The sequence below is a fragment of the Dryobates pubescens genome, chromosome 3, assembly GCF_014839835.1.
Source record: "Dryobates pubescens isolate bDryPub1 chromosome 3, bDryPub1.pri, whole genome shotgun sequence".
NCBI lineage: Eukaryota > Metazoa > Chordata > Aves > Piciformes > Picidae > Dryobates > Dryobates pubescens.
Window position 1 is genome coordinate 46,158,484 of NC_071614.1, and position 13,148 is coordinate 46,171,631.

General features: G+C 39.8%; 1 protein-coding gene across 2 annotated transcripts in view; it reads left to right on the forward strand.

Annotated features, from left to right (window-relative positions):
• Positions 1–13,148, forward strand: part of SNAP25 (synaptosome associated protein 25) — a 67,909-nt gene that overhangs the window by 49,325 nt on the left and 5,436 nt on the right. The window contains exons 5-6 of one of the 2 annotated variants that reach the window (XM_054180100.1): positions 6,857–6,974; positions 11,258–11,383. In XM_054180100.1, coding sequence (XP_054036075.1) covers positions 6,857–6,974; positions 11,258–11,383 — 244 coding nt within the window. Of the gene's footprint in view, positions 1–6,856; positions 6,975–7,124; positions 7,243–11,257; positions 11,384–13,148 lie in introns of both variants that reach the window. The other variant, XM_054180099.1, reaches the window with a different exon arrangement.

Consider the following 13,148-nt stretch of genomic DNA (forward strand, 5'->3'; position numbering starts at 1 on the left):
GGAATTCTACTATTGCTAAACTTCTCTATGCAGGAGTTGTCTGGCTGACTCTCTAATTGTGCTAGGAAGAATAGTCTGTGTGAGCCAAGGAGCTGAAACTGGACCCACTGACTGCACTGGAATCCAGGGAGCTCAGTACTAAAATCCAGTGAAACCTGCAAAGTGTTTTGTATGGCCAAAAATGTAGTTAGTCCCTTCTTATAGGAAAGAATCAGATGGTTTAAAAGCCTCTTTACATTGATTATGGTTATGCCTTAAGTGGGTTAGTAAATTTAGCTTGTGACTGTACACTATGGGTTTCCCAAGCAAAGCATCCTAATAGTGCTACAGACCCTGGGAATGTTGTAAACACTGTACTGTGCTGAATGTTTAACTTTTGTCTCTTTTAGCCATATGTAGCTGTAATAATTCCTGATTTGTTTTCTTATTTTAATGATAAAGGACTTATATTGGGTAAAATACACTAATGATGACTTTCAACCTTCTGTAATTAGTGCAATGTGTGCAACTCACAAATGTTTCTGCAGATTATCAGATTAAGGAAATTATTTGCTAACACTGCCATGTGATCTCTTTTCAGATTACTGCACAAGTCACTTAAGATTATTAGGTATTAAATATACAAAAACATGACATTGATCTTTCCAGTGGGTGGCAAGCAGAATATCTAATCTCTGTAGTTGCTGGAAGCTCTGTTTCTAGGTTTCCTTACAAAACTTGCTTGCTTTGAAGTTACAGAGACCTTAAAAAGAAAATGTCTTTGAGCCAATCTCAATCTAAGTAACACAAAGCAGAACTCATTTTTTGACATCAATAAGCAGAAGCCTTTGGGATCATAAAAGGAAATAAGTCAATGTAATTTTACAGCACTAGGTATTTATACAATAAACCCAGTCTGGCTACCTTCTCTTGCCTAAACTTTAAGCACAGGCAGCTGCACAGCAGGCCACAAAGCCTGTTATGACCCTACAGAGATGTGTAGCATCACAAGAGCCTTCATTACTCCTCTTTCACAGAGAATGAGACAGCCATAAAAACTAGTGTACTTTGAAGTCACTGGGAAGATAAGTGGGCCTTTGGAATAGTCTCTCTACAATATTGACTTACATTTTTGAGATACAGATGGCCAGCCAAACCAGTTCAACACAGTCCTTCCCTTGGAGAGAACTATGTAAGGAAGGAGCTAAGGGGTTAAATTCTCCTTGTTGAGATTTTTTTCCATTAGTGGGAAATTCTATTGGAGACACTTTGTGTATCCATAACACATTTTTTTAAACCTACTCTTAAGAAAAGCTCCCTTAATTAATTATTTAAATATAAATATGTACATAATATTTTAAAACATTTGCATTTTACACTAGAAATGTCATGATGCAAAATGTTATTGAACAGTGACAGTTGCTTTGCTTCATTAAATCTCTCTTTGAAGCACACTGACTTAGAGAAATGATATTATTTGGATGCATGCTAGTTAAAAGCAGGCCATAGAAATGAAACTGACAGTGCAAGGTGGAAACATGGAGATAAAGCTGAACTGCTGGTACTGGATGGGTCCTAGAGTGGTAGCTCTCTTCCTCCAAAGGAAACTCCCCAGGTCTGGGAATATCAGCAGACAGAGAGATTTGGATCTTCAGGGACATTTTTGTGTATGTGTGATGACTTCCTCAGGCAGTTTATCATGAAAAAAAACCCCATTACTCTTCTATTTGAAATGAGGTGGAGAGAAAAAACTTTTTCAATAACAGCAGTAGCAGCACAGCCATTTTTCACCCAAGACAAGACAGAGGAATTCACAGCTTTGATAAACAATGAAGAAAATGTCAATGCATTAGGAATTTTCTTTCTGCAACTCAGCAAATGCACAAACAGTAGTCAGTATGGGAGCAGCTTTATCTACCCAGCAGATCATGCTGAAGCATGTACTCCAGATCATGTTGAAGCATGGAGATAAAGCTTTGGAATAACTGGGTGCCCCAACAAGTGTTGCCACCATTTGACGGTACTCGTAGTGACTGACCTCTGTTCTTATTGCAGTTGTGAGTTTCACAGTTTTGTAAGAGTTATGGCTGACCCATTTCTATGGTACTGAGAAACAGCTGCAGTAAATGCAAAGATATTTACCATTCCTTTCCATCAGAGACCAAAATTATGTCCCCTTGCACAGGCTCCTTCCCCAATTTATCTCCTGTTCAACAGCTACCTTGAAAATTGATAGGCAGTGAGATGTCAAAAGCAAAGCTGCTAGAGGAACTCTATTTATGAGCTGAGACGATCACGGTTTGAAACTGTTTGCTAATTAGCACAAAGACCATTTTCCAGATTCTACAGGGAAAATGGTATTGATTATGTTGAAAGTGTAGTGCAAAACAAAGGACAAAAGAAACCCCCCAAAGCAGGTTGGGCCTTATCTACCATTATTTTTAGCACAGCTACATGTGGGCTCACAAGCACTCTCCATCAGCTTTATTCCACTTGCACCTGTGCTCAACAATACCTTTCAGAGCAAAGCTAAGTCAGGACTCAGAATTTCTGAGAGGGCTGTCCTAGAAATGTGTTACACTGACAAGATTCTGCTTTATGGAAAATAGGATCACTGAGGATCACTTGAAATAGCTAATCTGCTGACATTCTTTTAAATTCAGCCTTCTTCTATGCAAAGATGATTACAATGTGTTCTTAGATTTCCTTTTCTTTTTGTCTTCTTCTTGGTGTTTAGTTTATTTTTAAAAAAAATTATTAATTTCTGTTAATCTGATTAAAATTACCCATTGCAGAAATTGCTTCATTGCACAATACTTCAGGCAAAGGAGCAAAAAGGGAGCAAGTTCCCTTCTTCACAAGCATTCAGCTGATATTCAAGCATAGGCCCCAAATCTGGTACACTACTGAAGAACATCAGTTATAAATTACAGATGAGGGATGCAAAGGTGGAGCAACACCACTCTTTCCCTGTCCTGGTCCTGTATCCAGTACTGTGCTAAGGTGCTTTTGCAGCTACATTTGCTCAAGAGTGCACAGAGGCAGCTGAGGGATACTCTTGCTACAGCTTCCCTTTGCCGGCCACTTCCCCAGATCAGTCACAGAATGAGGATTTGCCAGGGTGTCATGGAAGAGCCCGGCAAAGACCCAGTGGCAAAGGGCCATAATGCTACAGTAAAGCTAACCAGTTTATGGTCCCTCTGTTGCCTATGGTTTTAACACAGAATTATAACAAAATAGGTAACAAAATACCCTTTTTTCTACCCTAAGATGTCATTAGTTTGATGGAAGATCTGGAAGGTCACCATGTTTGAATCAAAGTGACATTCTCAGTCATAAAACGGTATCAACATGCAAAAAGGACTAATAATTAGCAGAGCTTCCTAGAGAAAAAAATGAGGGAAATGTCAGTGGACCATACCTCTGATGTGTACTCTGCCTGGAGAGAAGGCCAGTTCTCTCATATATCATAGATGACACAGATGTAGTGTATTCAAAGCATACTGCAACAAAGCATCAGATGTTGTTTAAAAGCTCGCCTTGAAGCATTTCTCTAAATGGGAAGAACAGGACATGACCTTTTGTGGGTGTGAATCTGTGTAGGTTGATGGCAGTATAAGCCAGCAGACTGTCTTCCCTAAAACCTGCAATACAATATACGAAGATGGAATGGGGAAGACCTAATAAAAAAGACGTTAAATTAACCTTTGGATAGCCATCTGATTTCTTACTGGCAGTGATTCATTCTGGGCCAGACTTCAATATCAGTTATACCAAAACAAATCCAGAGTGGCCCCATTAAGTTAATTCTTCTATACTATTTATGCCTCAATACTTGTGGTTAGACTTATGAATCTATTTTCTTGCCTGTGGGACCAGATCTTTGACAGGTATAAATTAGTGCTGCTCCATGAAGCCAGCATAACTACTCTGATTTAAACCAGTTAACAATCCAGCCCAAACCATTAGGAACTAGCAAATGGTTTTAGGAGGAGCAGCCAGCTGTCTAGACTTCTGGGCTACAAATATGACATGTCATTTTTACACTGATGAGGTTTCCATTAATGAAAGATAAATCAGTTGTGGGTTTCTTTTCTATTCAGAAATAGCATGGGCATCACACAAAAATCCTGAAGCAGGATAAATTAAGTCACATTGCTGGAAAGAGATATAATTTAAATTAAAGTCTTGTAGTAATATCAGATATACTCTTCAATCAGCACTTGTGTTTTCAGGCAGAGTATGAAATGGAAAAGAAAGTTCAAAAGGCCCTCATACAAACCTTGCTTCAGAGAACGTTCACCTGAGCAAGGAAACATGCTTAGACTGAAGGCCAGACCTAGGACTGGACTGGTCCCCACAGTCTCTTACCTGTCTTTTTCTATAGACCAGCCAAAGTTAGAGAAATACAGGCAGCAAAATCAGTGAGAGAAAGGTCAGTTACCATTTATCCCTTGTAGTGTCAAAATACAGAGAGCCCTGAAAACCATCTGGGTTCTGTAAACACAGCTCTCACAAGCAGGAGGTGGGAATCTGTGACAGAGATGTAGCAATTCCCATCACACCGCATGAACCAGCATAAAAGCCAGCTCACACTCCCACAGCTGCTTCCCAGAGCAGCAGCAAGCATTGCTCAACCACACATGAGCAGGCAGGACTCTGAGTTAGTGAGAAGTAGGAGCATTTAGATGAGTATCACCTTCTACCACATGCTCACATTTCTGATGAGATTGACAGTCCATGGCTACAAACATGAGCCAAAGTTACTGCTAAAGCATCCCAACCACAATTAAAATTACAACGTGCATTAAAACAACCCAACCTTATAGTTCTGGTTCCTGGCTCAGTGGTTTATCTGGCAGAAGGTGCACAGTGTCTCGCTCAGGTTTCCTTAGTAGTTTCCCAGCTTTTGCCCACATTGTATGTGCCCCTTTTAAAGGACAGTGCCAGGTAACCCTGATCCTCTAAATGTAACCTTGGATTTGGGATCAGTAACTGCTGTGGTTTCAGGAGACAGGCACATCCAGCTGAGAATGAGAACTGACAGCTGAAGAGCAGATGTAGCTGGCAGTACTGACATGGTCCTCTTCTTTCCAAAGCCCAGCTTCCTGCAAGGATTAAATAAAAAGAACAAGTTCAATATTTGAATTATTTCAGCTTGAATAATTTAGACCAGGATTTTCAAAGCCCTCTAGGGGTGAGATACCCATTTCCTATTAAAATTAATTAAATAACATTAATTTTAATGGGTATTCAGTATCCACATCCCCCAGAAAGCTTTGAAAAATCTAAATCTCAATTGTTATTAGAAACCCAAGTAGAAATTAGGCCTATTCATGTTTGCAAAGAAGTCAAGAGGAGTTTTGCACTTGCATCAGTATGCACAAGACCTTTTTTCTCCAAAACTTTTTTTTTTTCTTCTGGATAGGAACAAGTTAACCTCAGGGATGACATTCAATTCCTTCTATGAGCAGTTCCTTTCCTCTCAGGTCTAAATCAGTGTTGAGGGGGGGTGTTGGTTTTTGGGGGGGCAGGGTGTTGTGTTGTTTTACTTTTGTTTGTCTTTTATATTCAATATGAGGAATAAGAATGTATTTGTACTTTACTGGGATTGCTTTACTTGGCCTCATTTGGCACAGTTGCAATTTTAATGTATTGAAATGCCTCACCAAGTAACTTTCGTATCCCCTGTAATACTTGTTTGGTTTTAACCTTCATGGAACAAATATTGAGGCTTTCCATCTGTGTAAAATGCTGTCACTACCAATCATATAAGACTCCTGATCCCACTGGATCCATATCTGTTTACATCAGTGGAGAACCCATTCCTACATTTCTACATTGTGGTTTACATCCTTCTGTTCCTCTAGGACATTTTTTCCAGCTTTAATAGTGAAGAAATTAACACATTAAATTACCCTGAGATACCAAGTTTACTAAGAAAACCCTACATCATTATCAGACTTAGGTGGAAATAAACCAAATTCTGATGCCAGTGGAGAGACAGTGTCTACATATGGCTAATTACTTGCTTAATGCTTTATGACTTGCTCTGGAGCAAAGCAGAAGTGACCTCACTGAAAACCTGAGGTTCATTTAAAGCTTGGTTTCATAAGGTCCCTTGGGGACAGAGACAAAGAACATCACAGCCAGTGGTCCTTCTTCAGTGGGCATCGGGCTCCTGGAGTGATTGTGATTGCTCTGTGTTCACTGGGGTTACTCACAATTTACAACATTCATACCAGAAAGAAAAGCATCCTTGAGGCTATATTCAGATTAGAGATAAATATCCAATGCCAAAGTGGCAGGTGTCAGTTTTGTCAGCCTCTGGAAAAAGAAGTACTTGGACATGGCTCTTAATACTTCGCTCTATCTCTGGTACCATCTATCAGCTCTCCTACTTACTAATTAAAACAATTATGCTGCCCCAAATCACCTAATTCCAAGGCAATTGTAAGTAACTGATTTTCCATGGAAGGACACATTTGCTCCTGTATTAACATACATAAATGCAAAATAATAACACTGTCTTTCTTTCTCTTGGATATCATTGGTGTCTTAGTAAGTGGATGTATTGTATTGTGTTTCTGGACCTTTAACTTTATAACCCTTCCTTTCTACATCACTACATCTTGTTCAAATTAATATATTTGAAACAAACTCCTCCTTTGTTTTACTCTTCCCATAGTAGTAAACAACATTTTTGACATCCAGTATGGCACGCATCCTTTCGACAATGCATCAGCTCGGATTAATGCATTGTAATGTCATTATTAATTCAGTTCTACATGGTCATTTTTCATGTTCTGTTGAAGACAAAAGCAAAAAAAAAAAAAATACAATTCATTCCACACTGTCATCCCTTTGTCCTGACCAGAACAACTCGATCGTGTTGAAGAAGGCATGAACCATATCAACCAAGACATGAAGGAGGCCGAGAAAAATTTAAAAGATTTAGGGAAATGCTGTGGCCTTTTCATATGTCCTTGTAACAAGTAGGTACTGGGTACCGGCTCTGCTGTGTGGTGTCCAGTTTTTTTTTTGTCACAGTGAATGTCTGAAGTTTTTGTCTTTTTTTTTTTTTTTTTCTTTGTCCTTTTCCATCTGCTTCATTCTGTGGGGATAAAATACTTGTGTTTAATCAGAACAACTGGAACGCATCGAAGAGGGAATGGACCAAATCAATAAGGACATGAAAGAAGCAGAAAAGAATTTGACGGACCTAGGAAAATTCTGTGGTCTTTGTGTCTGTCCATGTAACAAGTAGGTGCTGCCTGCCTCATCTCTTTGAGCACTTAAGGCTGATCCCAAAGGCCTTGTGAAGCTCATCCTTGCTAGGCACATGAACAGGATGAGCATGCGGCATGCAGAAAGAACGATTCTGGTTCAAATGCATTCATCTCATAGCATAGACAACCAACTGGGAATTACTGTAGATGCATTAAAATCAGGCATACTGCAGTGAAAGCTTCACTGTCAACATCTTTTAATGGTAAAAGTTTCAACATTTTACACAAAGTGTACTGAGTGGTTCAATTTTCCAGTGAATAAGACCCCTGGGGATACCTTATTCCTGGAGACCCTAAATTTTGAAGCATATCCTCACAAACAAGTTTGATAAACAAAACAAACCAGAAAAAATGCGGAAGAGGTAATAACAAACATTACCCAAAATTATGGATGAAAATCACACCTCTTTTTCATTTTTAAACAGAAATAGTTCTTTATGAGATCCTGAATAAGGCGTGACATTTCACAATTGGAACCCAGCTTGAAATGGTTTTCATGCTGCCATAGGCAGCAAATTTGGGAAAACCTGAAAACACAAAATTCCTCTGATTTGGGTAGTACGTACACTAAGCAGAAATGTTGAAATGCATCGAATTTGCTTGCATGCCATCACAGTTGAATGAAATTGTCCTCCAAGTAATGCAAAGCTTGTTCTAAATGCCAAATGAAAATGCAATATGTGGTTATGTGGTGATAGGAAATTGGGGACACAGTGGATCAAGCAGAAGTCCTTGAGGAATCATGAATCCAGCATGCAGCGAGTAGGCATGTGATGAGGATACAGTGAAAACATTTGTAAATGGTTAGTTAGAGGCTGCACAGGAGCCAAAGCAGAAAGCAGTGGTTCTGTAGTATTAAACACCCTTTCTTTCTGCATGGCACAGATACTTTTTTCACAGCCAGGGCCTGATCCTACCATGATTATCAAGACTCAAGGAGAGAGCCGTAGAGTTCAGTAGTTGTTTTGCCAGAAATCGGAATGATAGGACTGGGATTCTGCTTCATCAGTCACCATTTATTTTGAAGTTAATTCCCCTGGGACACAATGCAAATAAAATGCAGATGCCTCCTCAGTTTAAAAAAAAATACAGTTTTGCTCCTGTGTTCCAAGCCATAAGTTCTTTACTGGTGTAAGTGTATTGCCTAGAATGTGTGCGCTGTAATTTTGGTGTGCACACTGTGAGAGAGGCAAGAAGGAATTGAAAGAGCTACACACACACAGAGCCTTTGTCAGTGGAATGTCCTGTGACTGGTATCAGCTGTGATACAGGCTTTAGCTCTGCTGTCCTGCCCTGGAGGATGCACAGCTACACGTATAAGATAAGCTGCAGGATAAGAAAATGCAGCAGGAACTTTACATCTCCCACTCCCTAAAGCTGTTGCAACTTAAAGAAGAGCACTGTCCTGGCTTGCTGCTCCTGGAGAAACTTGGCACAATCCTACTTGAAAAGTTCACACTTAAAGCACAAAAATTTCAATGTATTTTGCAGGAATTACAATTTTTTAGAATATCTTAAATATTCGGTACTGCTCAGGACTGACAGCCAGACCTATGGCATGGATGGGGTTGGCACTTGACACATCTACTACTTCACTCTGATGGCATTATCAGGAAATCAATAGAACAGAGAGATATTGCACACATTCGATAAGGGGAACATTCATTTGGAAAGGCATCTCTTCCCTGCTCTAAGGTAACTGTCTGACCTTTGGAGTCTGCAGCCATAAACTGGCATTGCTAATCAGAAACTGGCATTGCTAATCAGAATATGGATGAACAAGACTTCTAGAGCCCATTCCTTGAATGACTATGCCAGGACTCAACTGATATGAACAAGATGATATTCTGAGAAGTGGAGAATAGGAAAGAATTTCATACAGGTTTGGGTATTATAAAGTTCTGGGTATCAGTATCTCCATGATCCCCTAATGCTTTTCTGGCCAGTGGTAAATAAATGGCACATAGTTTAAAAAGATTAACCATTTCACACACAGCTGTACTCCAATATAAAATCTGTGAGTCTTTACCAAAAGTAAGGCTTGATCCTACATTCTTAAGAGAGGAAAAAAATGCCCAAAATGACCACAGCGTGAAACCTTGACCAATTTGCATTCAAAAGGACAACTGCAATTTATCATAAGCAGACCCAGACTCACTTGTTGACTTTAATGGGAAGTTCACAGGAAAATAAAGATCAAGTTCTGGGTGCATAAAATACTTCGCTTCAAACACAGAGACTGTCTCACTCTCAAAACTGCACAGGTTAAAAAAGAACAGGAAAAAAAATAATGTATGGGCAGAAGAAAACTGCATTCACTCATTTCTAGAAACACCAAAGCTGATGCATAGTTTCAGAGAACTGAGAACAAACAAGTCAACCATCATCTTTTTAAGTCTTCACAAACTTTAATAGGAAACAAGCCACAAAATAAATTAGTAGGAAAGATCCTCATCATCTACACTTTAATTCTATATTGGAGCATGCAACACATTTTCAAGCTCAATGGAAGCTGAGCTGCTTCAGGGGGCATGGAGAGAACATAACACCAGAGATGGGCTTGTTATGCCCTTTCCTGAATCCCCCAGAAGTACATTCAGTTTCTCCCCCAAAAATCCAAGACACAGGGCTGTTTGTTTGATTGACTGAAGCTGACTGAAGAACAGGGAAACCACAGAGATTTACAATCCCCAACAGCTTTGTTGGAAGCTTCTCCAATTCTGGAATAAAATCAAAATCTTTTACCTACAGATCCCAGACACTCAACACTCTACCATTAAAGTGTTCAGTCTCACCTGTCAACCCCAATAACAGCAAAAAGTTATGCTGCACATGCTAATCTGCCACTGACGGTATGCCTGGATTTTAATTTTCTATCCACGGCAGCTCAGTCAAAAATGGCTCTCTTAAAGCAAATGTAACTGTCATAAATAACAGATACAACAAATTTCTAGGCTATTTAAAAGTCCTGTGGTTTAAAGCTCCTGAAGGAAGTGATGATCCATTTTTGCCTGTGTCTTGCTTATTGTGAAGGCTGTTACTGCTGATGCATTAAGAGTATGATGAATTATTGGGACAACTGTGCTTAGTGAGAATGCTTCAGTTCTTATTCATGCCTGTAGCTGGTGCATGAAGGAAAATGTAGAAAAATTTCCCTTTCTGATGCTAGATTGCTCATATCTTCTCTTTCCTCCTGCACTCATTTCACTTCTGCCTATTTTACTTTTTGTCTCTGTGGACAAAGGTTTGTACATCAACTGTCGATGTATGATTAGCTATTTTCAAGTACCGATATATTATTTGAAAAATCTAATGAACCCTGTGATTTTTATACTAAAATTATCCCAAATCACCTTGGCAAAGGTTAGTGGCTTTTAATGCCTATTATGCCACATACATGTTAAAAAATACCAATAGAAGCCAAATCTTCAGCACAGTAAGATGTTAAAGCCTAGCCAAATCCATTTTATCTCTGAGAGGGTGTGTTGCTGTGATGTGATGTACACACTATACTTGGCAGTTCTGTTTTTATGTCTGTCTGCCAGTACGTTCTCTGTGTTTGGTGTCAAAACATATGTGTCACTGAAAAGAAACAATGTTTTCTACTTATCTGTATTTCTTCTATTCTTCTTTGTTCTTTTTCTTTTTCTTTTCTTTTTTTTTTTTTCCTTTTTTTTCCCCCCCCTCTCCTTCTTTCTGGAAACTAATCAACATCTGAAAACCTGTGTGCAGTGTTGTAGACTTGACAATCACAATTCACCCTATTGGAAACAAAACTTCTGACCATCACAGTTGTTGTGGCAGTAAAGTACAAAATTCAACCCCAAACCCCTCCTTTTATTCCGGGTTATGATATATCGGTATATAATCAATGACCCTCTATCTGAAAACTCATTTGCTTGATTCAGCTTTTAGCTTGGAGAAGTAAAGAGTTTTGCATTTGTCCTTGTCCACTTGATGCTTTGTTACTCATCGTCTTTTTTGCATAGGCTTAAATCAAGTGATGCTTACAAAAAAGCCTGGGGCAATAATCAGGATGGTGTGGTAGCCAGCCAGCCTGCACGTGTTGTAGATGAACGGGAGCAGATGGCCATCAGTGGTGGCTTTATCCGCAGGTGAGCCTTTTTATCCACTGTTTTCTCTCTATTCTCCTCATCACTGATATATTTAGATTTCTTCCATATGGTCATGAGTTCTGTGATACTCATTAACTCCTTCACTGGTGCTGGGTAATGTGATGGAGCAAGTGTTTTCCACCAAGTGATGGCAGCTCAGATGTAGGTGGCAATTAAGACAGGTATTAAAGGCTTACTGCATGCACTGGCTTCCCCTGGCTCTTTGGGTGCTTGCCTGGGCTAGTGCAAAGGGTAGTTACATTGCTGGAGATCCTGAAGTCAAGGTCTTAGCCTGGAGAACCAGAAGTTGCTTGGAAATGTGGCCCTAAACCTTCCTCCTTAGAACTGCACAGATTTGGGAAGTAATAAAATAGAAATAATACCTACATATCTATTTCACATCCTCAATGTGAGGTTGCAGACTGTCACAGCCGGTCAGTACTGTCCTTTGCCCTCCAGCTCCCTGGTATGAACAATGCACCTTTTCTGGGGGCCTTACACGTGTCTCATTAACAACAGTTGTCAAATGCCTCAGAGACTAAATGTTAGGTAAATACTAGTTTATTACTTTTATGTCTCAGGATCTGTAGTGTTCATTATTAATTCTTTTCAAAAAGAAAAGAGCCTGAGGCTCCCTGCCAAAGCACACAGCCAAGTGCAGAACCTGAAGCACATATTTAACTAGAGGTACACTGCTTCCCTGCTTGTGTCTATCCAGAAAACCTCACCAAACAGAAATGATGTCCCATTGCTCAGCTGCTGTAAAGCCACAGCTATGGAGAACAACAATGCTTCAGTGGCAAGCCCTGTGCACTCAGATGAAAGTCAGTTTGAAATACACAGCTATACTAATGGGACCCAGGCTGCAAACTTCCAGGCTTATGTGGGGATGCAGCAATGAGTACATACTGATTACAGTGCTTATAGAGTGTGTATTTAGATGATAATGCTATCAGCTGAATGGATAGAGGCATACCAGAAGGCAAAGCTTTGATCTCTGAAGATTAAGGATCCTGGATTAATAAGTAATTATCTTCCCAAAAACTACTATCCACTTACTTTTTTGGCTGCTGGGATACAGGGAAATCAATGTGATGGAAACAATGCTGTCATGCAATCTGGAGCGTGGGATGGAGTTGCCATTTAAGTTTGCTGGGTCTGCCGTTCACTCTTTTCTTTTTGCTTTTTTCCTTTTCTTTTTTTTTATTTAAAAAAAATTTCTGGGTGGCAGCCACACCAAAATGGGGGCTGGGGCATGATAACAGAACAGCAGCAGAGGAAGTCGTGCTACTCCATAAGTGCTCTGCAAACAGCCTGTAGCACCCTATTGGCACCTACACGAACACAAATTGCACAAGAAGCTCAAAGTAGAGATTTTGTGAGTGGGACTCACAGACCTTGTTTTTCTCAGCATACAGTCACCACATGCCCTACCAGTCAGTGAAACATTGAACTGGGCCTTGGTTCAAGCACAAGTATTTTCTTCCAAAACCCATGCAACTGAAAAGATAGTGCTACAAATGAGACAGAAGAGATGTTTACCAAAGCCAGGAAATCTGAGAAAAAGCAGCTTCTGTCATTTTCCAGAAAGAGTAAACAGTTCATTAGGATGTTAGGTCAGGATTTTCACAGCTGAAGCAGCTCTTCCCCAATATTTCAGCAAGCCTCAAACGTGTGGGGATGGGACAGTACACATTAGCTGTGTGTAGTGCAAGAGGAGGAGCAGCTATAGCTTAAATTCCAACCTCCAGCGTTTCCCATGTGC